Here is a 12,512-nt window from a genome sequence, read left to right on the forward strand (position 1 = left end):
AACGAGTGTCATTGGAAACATCCCCCTTTCTGTCCTCATACGATAAAGGACATGGCAACATTGGACAAGACATAATGAGACCAGAAGAAGCATAGGCCTTATATAAGCATGTGGTTTCGCATTCCTGTATATCAGGCAATCGTCTTTCATAGAACATTTGCAAGAGACGAAACACAGTAAAAATGGAAATGGCTTTGGGAGAAAGTGAAGTGTACGTGAAGAGGCAGTACTCATGCATGACAGACTGCGCAGCTCCTGAGATGAAGTGTGTGAAGCGTAGAAGAAGAGGCGCAACTGCTTCTGTGCTTGGCAGCACACAGCCGGTGCAGCAGCAAGAGAGTGACTCGATTTCTGCTCCAAAAACTGTCAAGAGGAGTTCAAGATTCAGAGGCGTCAGCAGGCATAAGTGGACAGGAAGATACGAGGCACATTTATGGGACAAACTTACATGGAATGTTACTCAGAAGAAAAAGGGAAAGCAAGGTGAATAGCCATAACCATTCTCCTCTTTTTCTACTCTTATTACTTACAGTTCTTGACATGAAACCTGTGTATTGTTTCATGTTGGATTCTGCTATGGATATCAAAAACGGCAACAGTCTATCTTGGTGAGTACAAACTCGTTGTTTTTCACCATGAATCTCAATGACACTGTTCAAGACGAACATAAACATTAGCTTTCAAATATTCTTTCAGGTGCATATGATGATGAGGAAGCTGCAGCAAGAGCTTATGATCTAGCTGCGTTGAAGTATTGGGGGACGTCGACTTTCACTAATTTCCCGGTAAGTAATCTAGACATGAAAAACGTGTAATGGTAAACAAACCACATACCTATAAAATACTCATCTATTCACTGCTGCAGATACCAGATTATGAGAAAGAACTTCATATAATGCAGACTGCAACAAAGGAAGAGTACCTAGCCTCTTTGAGAAGGTAAATTTCAACTGTTTAAGCCGATGAAACAAGTTTTTTTCTGTTCCGGATATGAATCAATTAAACCAAAAAAAATCTTCATATTTGCAGAAAGAGCAGTGGTTTTTCAAGAGGGGCATCAATATACAGAGGAGTGGCTAGGTATATAATCCAGAAAAAAACGATTTTTTTTTTCTCTTTTCGTGTAGCTATTGTCAGTGATTTCTGAACTCATCTATGTAAATTAATGCAGACATCATCAGAATGGAAGATGGGAAGCCAGGATTGGAAGAGTTTTTGGAAATAAGTACCTCTACCTCGGCACCTACAGTAAGTGAAATTCAGCGAAAAACACGAATAAAAAGAAAAAAATTGAACATTAGAAAAGCACTGGTTCTAAACATCATGAGAATTTATGTGTGTAGGTACCGAAGAAGAGGCTGCACGAGCATACGATATAGCAGCAATAGAATACAGAGGAACGAATGCAGTCACCAACTTTGAGTTGAGCTCCTACATTAGATGGTTAAATCCGAGAGCAAACAATTCAGTCCCTCTTCAGGAATTGAAAGCAAGCACAAATCAACCAGATGCGCTATCACCTCTTTGCTTGAGTAAAAAACCACACTTTTCGTGCTTACCAGCAAAGCCTTGCAAGATAAACCCCATGGCCACGAGCATGCAGGAGGAGTTCAGAAGAAACACTGGATTAGGCTCGTGCAACAAGTCCTCGTCTCCAACAGCTTTAGGTCTACTGCTGAGATCTTCGATCTTCAAGGAACTGGTTGAGAAGAACTCAAATCTGTCAGGAGAAGAGAGTGGTGATGAAAAAATGAACAACCTGCAACAAAGCAATGAAGGCAGGGATATGTTCTACAGTGTCCCATTTTCACTGACTTCAAATAGCCATTGGATTGAGCTGCAAGGATAACTCCATCATGGTCACAAACCTCTATTTACAGTTTTCACCTGCAAATATATGTATATATGAAGATTTTTCTTCTGCCTTTTCACCATTGTGACAGTGTCCCTCGAAACATGGTTTTTGGAAATGTATCTTCATCAGTTCTTTTCTCAGTCGTGACTGCTTATTTTCTGATTGTTCAAACATTCATTTCAACATTAAGATTAAGAAAGAAAGATCGAGGTAGATTCAGCATGGTTTTAATTCAAGATTATGACAACAAAATTCATCATGTCCTCAAGTCTGCAGTATCAACAATTCAAAACTTCATACTCCGAAAAATGAACATAACAAATCTTGATTCAAACTTTGCAATTCCGACCTCACAAAGCATCAATGTAACATATCATGAATCAATGTAAGAGAAGTAAAACTATATTTGCTGGGCAAATCAAGTATAAAGCTGAACAAAAATCCATTCCTCGAACCAGTGAATTATACATTGCAATCACCTCTCCACTTGAAATACAGATTTGTTGATCCAGACATGCTAAGAAGCCTAACATTTGCAAAACCTCAAAACTGTTTCCTCTTGTTTTGAAAAAACTTGTCCCTTTTCGCACATGCGTAGACCAAAGCAATACAAATCCCAACAGACATGAGAAAGGACGCCCATGGAAACGGTGGATCCTTGAAGCAGACAAGCGACGCCTCCAGCTCCTGGGACGCTTGGTACACGAGCGAGTGCATCCCATACAGGTCGTGATCAGATGACCTCAGGTAGTACAATGCCATCTCGTAGTCAAAATGTGAAAGAGCAGAGATTGACTTCTCCAGCTTGTACCTAAACAAGTTCCACCTCTGGTAGAACTCAGTCCGCCTGTTATGCCCCAGAAGCTTCCTCTCCCCGCCATGTGCAGCAATCGACTCAAGAACATCAATCCCACTCGTGACGCTGTAGTTCAACGAAGTAAGGAACACATTCCTACGGGCAGCATCCTTCTGGACAAAAGACAATGTGGGCATCTCCGAGAACGGCCCAAACGGGGTCTGTCCAACGCTCCACGTATAGTCCATGAGCGAGCTGTTGTGCCTCGGGCTCCATACCGTATGAGTTGGAGAAACGCCCCACATACTCTGCAAGATCGAGCCTACCAACGGCCTCTCAAGCTCACGAGTCTGTATGAACACGTGGTGCCCATTGCAGCTGTAGTCACTCACAGCCTGCGTGCTCTTCGTCCTGATCGCTATCACCATGTCCTTAAACGCCACGGACTGGTGATACCGGTCGAGCAACAGTATCGCATTGATATCAAGATCAAAGACATACACTGGAAGAATTCTCCCGAATTCCTCCTCAGGAATCCTACCCACCCTCCTAAACTCATTATTAGATTCCAAAATCGTCTGATGCAAACGCTTCGAATCCAAATACTCACTCACAATCAAAGTATAGTTATCAAACAAGTATCTAGACGTGTATGAAGTGGTAGCCCTAGCAATCGCAAACGAACATATAGAGCACTCTGAATACTTCAATTCATATCTCTTGAAACTCAAGCTCTGGTCCCCAACCAACAATCCACGGTCATTAACATCATCTCTGAAATTCCTCTCAATTGAATTCCAATCCAATCCCACACTACCACTACCAAAACCTTCACCGCCACTGATATGAATGAATTGAACAACCAATTTACTTTCAAAAGGCACAGGAATCCTCAGAGATGGAACCAGCAGTACCTGATAAGCACTCGACACAAGCGACGCCAAGTCAGAGAGCAGCGCCTTCTGAGATTTAGGCCGGCCATGGAGCGCTGCCATCGGATGAAACTCACCTTTGGGGATAACTCCATCGCCGGATAAAGCAGGACCGTAATCGACCGGTCCAGCTCCCAAATCGATCCATAAATAGCGGTCTTTTCCGGTCCAGATTGTGCCGAGGCATTTGGTCGAACCGGGGGAGCTCTCGCCGGGGGTATAACTGTAAGCGTAGGGTTTGGTCTGCTGCGAACCGAGGTGGATGATGTAGATGTGGAAGGAATTGGCGTGTTTCTCCTTGTCGAAATCGTCGCGGATGATCTGATCGACGAGGGAGTAGGGCACGGGGGTGAGGGAGGAGCGGATGGGGTGGGGGTGGGAGGAGATGAAGAAGTCTCAGCTCGCGGAGGAGATGGAGGTGGAGAGAGAGGGAGGGGAGAGAGGGCGGGGTTGAGGTGGTGGAGGGAGTGGGAGAGGGAGAGGTGGTGGGGGGAGGGGGAGTCGAAGGGGGTGATGACGTGGAAGAGATCGGAGGTGAGGGCGGAGGAGAGGAAGGAGGCGAGGAGGGAGGGGGCGGAGGTGGTGAAGGTGGGGCCGACGAGGTGGACGGAGACGGGGACGGGGAGGGAGAGGGAGAGGAGGGAGGAAGGGGTAGGGGGGTGGGTGGGGAGGGGGTGGGAGAGGGAGGTTTTGATGGAGGAGGGGAGGGAGAGGAAGGAGTCGTTGGAGGCGGGGGGATCTTTGCGGGCTTGGAGGGAGAGGAAGGAGTCGAGGCCGGAGATCGGGGCGGCGGAGGTAAGGAGGAGGTGGTGGAGAAGAAGGAGGAGGAGGGCGGCCGGCGGCATTTTTGCGGCGGCGATGGATTGGTGTTTGGATCTCAACTGCGGAATTGACTTAGTTAGAGTGAACGAAACGAAGCTGCTCAGTAGTGCTATATTTCTTTTTTTATTTTATTTTATTTTCTGACATAAATAAAGTTCAATTACTGCTTTTTATAAATTAGTCGAAATGTATAAAAGAATAAAATTTGAAAATTTCTGGTTTATTTGACTATTTCTTTTAAATGAATAATGAAGTTTCTAAAATATTCAATTCTATTATTTATTACACTATTCAAAATATATCAATTGCTAAACTATAGATGGATTATAATGTAACTAAAATGGTTTTTTATTACTCTATGTATTTTTCCTCTCAACTCTACAACAAATACCCTTTTCAAATTTAATTATTGAGAGGAAACATGTGAATGTTGAAAACTTATAGTAATAAAGATGTATTTTAAAATTCAGTGGACATGACACCCACAATTCATTATCAAAATTGAAAAAAACTAAATATTGTTTTTTTTATGAAATTTTGAATAATTCGCAATATTTAATTTATTTATTCTAAAATTAAATTAGGCTACGTGGCGATAAATAAATATGTTTATTTTAGAGATATTAGATCAAATATAAGTACATGCAGTAATCCATCCACCTCGACAAATCTCGATCTCAAGGTTCTTACTTCTTACCGATTGCGATCGCGCTTCAGATCTGTGGCATCCAACCATGTACGGATTCGAAGCTATGACCTTCAACATCCATGGCGGTTACCTCGAGGCCATCGTCCGGGGCTATCGCTCTGGCCTCCTCACCGCCGCTGATTACAACAACTTATGCCAGTGCGAAACCCTAGACGACATCAAAATGCACCTCTCCGCCACCGAGTACGGACCCTACCTCCAAAACGGTTAGTCAATTCACTAATTTCATATTCCGATTCTTAGTTAGCTACCGGATTTGATATTTCGAAATTGATGATCGGATTTCCATTCTGTTCGCTGTGAGGTTGATCCGCTTCGATTTAATCTCTGATTGTGTGATTTCGTGTGAAATTAGACCCGGAAGGTGTAATTTTTTCGTTTTGGGGGAATATTTTTGAGATCAGGGGACGATTATGTAATTAGTGCATTCCGGTAAAGTCGTTGATCAAGTTTCTGTTCACAATTTGCTTTAATGAAGTGACTCTTGCTAATTTTGCTTGTTGGGTCATGTTCTTATGTGAGCATTGTCAGGTTTTGTCTTATAGAATCAAGTTAATTTGTTACTGTTATCAGTTATCACATACCTTTTCTTTTACAAGCCTATGAGAAATTCCCCTTGATCTTAAAAGAGCTTGCTCGTTGTTGGGGTCAGTAGGACAATTCGCCTGTTTTTTCTTGTTGAACTTATTTTCCAAATTTGCCTGCTGTATACAATTAGTTGGTCTCTGTAGTCGATAGTTGCTCATTTCATTAGTAGTGACAGACATGATTGTCAGTTTGTTAGTAGTAGTTTTTTTTGCTTTCTTGTGATTATCCTTGCCTCTCAACCTTCAACTCTTTTTGGTTGTGTTTTTAATGCAGAGCCATCTCCATTGCACACGACAACAATAGTGGAGAAATGCACCCTTAAACTGGTCGATGAGTATAAACACATGCTGACCCAAGCTACTGAGCCCCTGTCAACCTTTCTAGAGTACATCACGTATGTATATATCTCTTCCACAGTTTCTCTTTGACTTATTTTTCAACTCAATTGATCAATTGACGGGATACCGTTATGGGAGAAGAAAGTAGCAAACCTTCAAAAATGCAAGTAGCTCCTTTTCACTTTTGGGATTCTTTCCGATCAAGTGAAAGGAAAGCCTTTTCCAGATTCATAGTTTGTAACATGTGCTTGTGTACTGTACATATCTTTAGGGGCTGTTTGCTAAGATAGATAACTTAAAGATAATAAAGTTATTTGATCTAAAATGTTTGTGTTTTTCTCATATTTTGTCTTATCTCATCTCATCTTTCTTGTCAAACGAATCTTTAGTGTGGGTATATTTGAATGTAGTATAATATTAAAAGACATCTTAACCAGTTACTTTTTGGTGTTCACGACAAGCCCGAGACATGCTTATATTGTTTCCTTGGTTATTTTTAAAGGTTAATCAGATATGTTACTTACCTATTTTTTTAAACAATGAGGCCGGTCATACTAAAATGAGTTTTAGAGAATTTCTAGATGCTATTGAATATGTTATATGTGTGGAGACATGACAATCTGAAGTTTGTTAGTTTAATATCATGCATTTTTTTGTTGGGGATACCCTTTGCTCTTCTTCCCAAGCTTTATGATACTAGTGATACATGCTTTACACTACCTAAAGAAAGGACATAAATAATCATTTTTAACCTTGATTGTTTGGTTATTATGCAGATATGGTCACATGATTGACAATGTCGTGCTAATTGTCACTGGAACTTTGCATGAGAGAGATGTTCAAGAACTGTTGGAGAAATGTCATCCGTTGGGAATGTTTGACAGGTAGTATATCTCAATCAAACATTTGGATACTATCTGTTTTTTTTTTCCGCAAAATAACTCAGCCATTCATTTCTACAGCATTGCCACTCTGGCGGTAGCCCAGAACATGAGAGAACTATACAGACTCGTGCTTGTCGACACACCCTTGGCTCCATACTTCTCTGAGTGCATAACTTCTGAGGTCTTCATTAACTGCTGCCTTCTCCCCCTTGTTGTTCTTCTTTATCTCTTTTAAATTTTCAAAATTTGGATTATTGTGTCCACACAATTACTGATTTTGGTCTGACTTTATTCTGCACTTATATACTACTCCTCCATCCCTCACTAAGTGAGACATTTCTTTTCGACACGGAATATAAGAAAATGGGGTTTTGTTAGTTAAGTGGAAAGAATAAAGTAAGATAGATGAAAAGTAGAGAGGAAAAAGTAAGAAAGAGAATGCCAAAAAAGGAAATGACTCACTTAGCTTGGCACGTCCGAAAAAGGAATATGAATCACTTAACAAGGGACAGAGGGAGTACTCACCATTATCGTTTTGCCTACATTGAATTAATTTCTTTTGCCAAAATATATGAACACAGACTTGTATTTCAAGTGTTTGAAGTTTGAACTTGTCTATTATTTGGAATTTTTATAGGACTTGGATGATATGAACATAGAAATCATGAGGAATACACTTTACAAGGCATACCTTGAGGATTTTTACAGGTTTTGCCAGGTAAGTGGTCATTTTTGAGTGTCTAAAAGATCCTTTGCTTTTCTATATTTTTAATCTGTTTTTTTATTTTTATAACTTAAAAACCTGCATACAGAAACTTGGTGGGGCCACCGCTGAGATTATGTCTGACCTCCTGGCATTTGAGGCTGATAGAAGAGCAGTCAATATCACTATAAACAGGTTCCAATCCATGATAAATTTTCTTAGTATTAGTTCCAGTACAGTATTTTGACCCCTCATGCTCCTTTCTCCAGCATTGGCACTGAGCTTACTCGGGAGGATCGTAGGAAGCTTTATTCTAATTTTGGCTTGCTGTGAGGATTCTACATTCTTTATCTGGTTTTCTGGTGCCTCTTTTCCTGCCACTAACTCATTCTTATTTGATAGATATCCTTATGGTCATGAGGAGCTTGCTATTTGTGAGGATATAGACCAGGTACTTAATAACTTTGCTTCATATACTCTCTTCCAGGAAGAGTTTTTAGTTTGTTTTCAGGTTTGATTGTTAAGTGGTAATTTTGCCAATTTTATTTGTGTGTGTTTTGCATGTTTTGCAACCCCCCCCCCCCCCCCCCCCCCCCAACAACAAAAGAAAAAGATGTGATGGGCCAGTGTTGCATACCTCAGAGAAGTTACACCAACTTTATTTTTTTTCTTCAGGGTCTAGGCATTTAGAGTTTTAGACTATGATATTCTTTATTTTAAGTGTTAAAACCTATTTACAGTATGATGCTTGAAGATCTTTGTAACTGATGCACTTTTCAATCTTCTATCCAAACAAAAGCACACATATTAAGACCTGAATAAGATAAATTATTTCGAAACAAACTTGCTGCATGCTTGCTTTCCATCCTTACTAATTTTCTTTATCATATACTATATGGTCGTTGGTTATTGCATGATGTTGCTCATCTAGCTGTCATGTTTAAGTGGTTCTTTTTCAATTTTGTCAAGTTAATAATGGCACCCCCAATTTTGGAGGGCTCTCTTTTGCATCCTATATCATACTGTGAAATAAGTTAGTTTGTGGTGACAGTGCAGTAGTTAAGGTCTAGAATCATTTCGACGTATACTCAGCTGTTTTAAATTTATTCCTATAATTGTGGCCTTCTCATTCAGTATTTTGTCATCTTCATCAAATTCTCTAGTTTTTCAAGCAACTCATTCATTTTTGCCGAACTTTCTAGGTTCGTGGTGCCATGGAGAAGTATCCTCCATATCAGTCCATCTTTTCCAAATTATCCTATGGCGAAAGCCAGATGCTTGACAAGGCATTTTATGAAGAGGAAGTGAAACGACTTTGCTTATCATTTGAACAGCAGGTTTATTTTCGGAACTTGATGTTAAAATATTTTTAAGATGATAGTACTATCATTTATTACCAGTTACTTTAAACTATATTTCTGTAATTGTATGCATGATAACAAACATTCTATGTATTACTCGTATGAACTTTTTAGCGATTCATGAATACACAAAGCTGATATCCTCACTTTGGTTTATGCAGTTCCATTACGCTGTATTCTTTGCTTACATGAGGTTGAGAGAGCAGGAGATCAGGAATTTGATGTGGATATCTGAATGTGTTGCCCAGAACCAGAAGTCGAGAGTGCATGATAGCGTTGTTTTCATATTTTAGTAAGTCTCATCATCATTGCATATTTATGTAAGTTGTTGTTTGCATCCAGCCCTTGGTTGATGGGAAGATGCTGAGAGTATTTGTTCATACTTTCAACAATAAGTTGTGTGGTTAAGTGGGAGATTTTCTATTGACATGAAATAGTCTGTGCCGACGAATTATTCTACTGCACAATAAGATAGCACAGATATGCTTCGTCTTTTTCTTTTGTATTTGGACATATATTTTGCTCGATCAACAGCAGTAAGAATGTGTAAATCACCCTAAAAGCATTGCTTTGCTATCTTCATGTATTATTTGTTTGGAGAGATATGATGCTATGAAACAATTTACTTGCATTTTGGCCCACTTATTTTAGCTTTTTGTTGACCAATAAACAAAATTTTGTTCAGTTTGGTGATTGCAAGTTTGCAACTGCTAACTAGATTTTCAAATTTGTTCATTGCAAGTTTGCAATTTTATTTAGTTGAGAAGATTATGGTCATTCAATAACTGGGATGCAAGTAGATCATCTTATGTGATTTACTTTGTTTTTTGACAGCATGCCTATCTTTTAGTATATTTATTCAAATTTTGATTTATTGGAAATGATTTCAGACATATTAAACCTCCAAGTTGGCCATTTACATATTTAAACATGATATATGTGGATGTAGTGCAATTAACAAAGAGTTAAATGGTTATGAAAGAAAAGCAACACACATTGGGTGCAGTAGATTGATGAGAATCAAGCTTGAGGTTCTCGAGAGATTCATCGATAGCTTAGTATGAGAGTTGAGAGCTCTGGCTCTCTCTATATTTGGACTATATATCTAACTTTATTAATTTTCTAGGAAAGCTGATGGATTTGTAGAAAAAAAAAATATTAGTTCTAAGACCGTATGTAATCATACATCAAACTCATTTTTGGTGTAGAAAACTTCGTCAATGATACACAAAAATCAAATTCGTTTTTGGATTTATCTACGGAACAATCCATTATTATTTAATTAATATGAACTAAAACATGAATAATAAATTAAAACAAAAAGAAAAACATAATTTAATTATTCGGTAAATCATAACTAGCTAGTTTTAGTTGAAGTAAGAAGAATATGTTTTAGATGCATGAAGGTTTACTTAAAAAATAACTCAAATTAGAATCACAACATTCTTCCAACCGTATGCTGCCACGTGACATATATAAGCAACAAACTTAGTGAATGACTTAGATAAACGAATTACATAAAAGATTGTTTATGTTGCATTAAATGCAATTTATTTTGCATTGTAGACTAAAATGCAAAATAAATTGCATTAATGCAACATAAACTGTCTTTTATGCAATCCGAGATAATTCTTATATGTCATCCTTTGGTGTTTAATATCGTTATTATGTTGCTTATACCTGTCACGTGGCAGCATGTGGTTGGAAGGATTTTGTATTCTAAAGGTAAAAGGACACTAGTGCTCTAATATCAAATATGGAATAACCATATCCTAGAACTGGTTTGAAATATACTCCAATATATATGTATACTATCTTCATAATATACTAATATTTTACCCAAAAAAAAAGTAATCATAGTTTTTTATTACTTTCACGTTATAATCGTTTGATAATATACTATTTTAAGATTTGATGGGTAAGAATTTTTGTGATAGCTTTAGTATTTATATTTTTTTTGTTTATGAAAGTTAGAAACGTATTATGTACTAGCTACCGAGTAAGTTTTATAAGATTATAATTTCGGTGATCTTCATGCTATTCTATTTAAAATCATATAAGAATATTTTATTTTTAGTTTTTTTATTTTCTTGTTTATAAAATTTTCTTAATTTTTTACATGCTAATAGTTGAAAACTAGTAGTATAATCTATTACTACTAAGAAAATATAAGTTGTAGACATAAATTTTATTTCCATTATTTTTTTGTATATATATATAAATATAAAATGAAGACAAAAATTCTTACACATCGAATCCTAAATAGTACTCCACTATCAAACGATTATAACATGAAAATAATGTAATACTATGATTACATTTTTGTGGGTAAAATAGTGCTATTATGTTGTGAAGTTAATATGCATATATATTGTAGTAGTATATTTCAAACCAATTCTAGGATATGGTTACTAGAGTGTCCAGAGTGGGAGGGCCGCGGCCCCCCACTACTGAGCCGAGAGGTGGACGGGGCCATGGGGGGTGGACGAGAGAGGGCCGAGCTCTCGGCTCGCCACTGCAAGGGCCGAGAGCCGCGACCCTTGGCCACCGATTTTAATTTTTTTTCTTTTCAGTTTTTATGTTAATTTTAGGGTTTTGGGGAAGATGGAGTGAAGAAGATGAAGTGGAGAGAGAAAGAGATTGTATGTGACGAAAATTAAATGGTAGTTTTCAAAAAAATTTGCATTAATTTAGGAAAAAATCAATCTCAATCATTAAATCCCTATTAAATTGGTCAACTTTTTAATTAAGGATTGTGATTTAAATTCACATCCTAATTACGGAAATAATTAAAATTCAAATTTTCAATAAATATATTTACTTGTAATTGTCAAATTTTTAAAATTAATTTAGACTTTTTATTTATTATAGTCCAATAATTTTTATTCTAGCTAAATTAAAATATAACAAAAAATGTAAGAAAATAATTTTAATTGGTGGCCCGGAGGGCCACCATTGTGGTGGCCAAGTTTTCATGGGCAAGACCAAGTTTGTTGGGCATGCCCAAGAAATGATGGCTTGGGCATGTCCAAAAGGGCCACCATTGTGGATTCCCTTACTTGTTCCATATTTAATAGTAGTAGTATTATGCTACTTTCCTTAAATTGATAATGGAGTAGATTTGTGAATTGAAAATAGATTTATGTGGCTTAATCTCTATTTGTTAATGAATTATTGGTGAGGTATACCACATCATCATACCACTTGGTATGGAATGATCATGGAATTTTTACTCCTCAGATTTAAGCGTGGTCGATAAACCAAGGATCTCCGGGTGGTGCAACTAGCTAGCAACGTCAATCCAATGATGGATTATGAGGTAACAATCGAATCTATATCGAATATGCATGATTATGTGTTTATTTGATGTTATATCTATAGATCTATGTTAATTGCATGAAATTGGAGTCGAATGCATAATCACCTAAATAGATCCGGTCTAGGACCTGTTTGGTTTCTGTGTCTTCCGCTGCGGTAGTCCCAACATGGATGACCTTAGGATCATGTATAAATGGTTTGTCCTA

At 37.9% G+C, this 12,512-nt stretch overlaps 2 protein-coding genes and 1 pseudogene across 2 annotated transcripts; 2 read left to right on the plus strand and 1 right to left on the minus strand.

Annotated features, from left to right (window-relative positions):
• The first annotated feature begins 236 nt into the window (after nucleotides 1-236).
• On the plus strand, nucleotides 237-1,947 carry LOC125198613 (AP2-like ethylene-responsive transcription factor At1g79700). The gene is made up of 7 exons (XM_048096935.1): nucleotides 237-483; nucleotides 600-608; nucleotides 697-785; nucleotides 866-939; nucleotides 1,030-1,080; nucleotides 1,172-1,248; nucleotides 1,344-1,947. The coding sequence occupies exons 1-7, from the start codon at nucleotides 237-239 to the stop codon at nucleotides 1,847-1,849; spliced, it is 1,053 nt and encodes a 350-aa protein (XP_047952892.1). The 3' UTR covers nucleotides 1,850-1,947.
• Nucleotides 1,948-2,280: 333 nt separating this feature from the next.
• LOC125198610 lies at nucleotides 2,281-4,497 on the minus strand (annotated as a pseudogene).
• Nucleotides 4,498-5,053: 556 nt separating this feature from the next.
• LOC125198611 (V-type proton ATPase subunit d2) lies at nucleotides 5,054-9,619 on the plus strand. The gene is made up of 10 exons (XM_048096933.1): nucleotides 5,054-5,320; nucleotides 5,976-6,096; nucleotides 6,817-6,924; nucleotides 7,003-7,105; nucleotides 7,562-7,642; nucleotides 7,737-7,822; nucleotides 7,897-7,956; nucleotides 8,030-8,078; nucleotides 8,830-8,964; nucleotides 9,150-9,619. Exons 1-10 carry the CDS (start codon nucleotides 5,140-5,142, stop codon nucleotides 9,279-9,281), a joined length of 1,056 nt encoding a protein of 351 aa, XP_047952890.1. The 5' UTR covers nucleotides 5,054-5,139; the 3' UTR covers nucleotides 9,282-9,619.
• The last annotated feature ends 2,893 nt before the right edge of the window (nucleotides 9,620-12,512 follow it).

Source organism: Salvia hispanica, unplaced genomic scaffold, assembly GCF_023119035.1.
Source record: "Salvia hispanica cultivar TCC Black 2014 unplaced genomic scaffold, UniMelb_Shisp_WGS_1.0 HiC_scaffold_169, whole genome shotgun sequence".
Lineage (NCBI taxonomy): Eukaryota > Viridiplantae > Streptophyta > Magnoliopsida > Lamiales > Lamiaceae > Salvia > Salvia hispanica.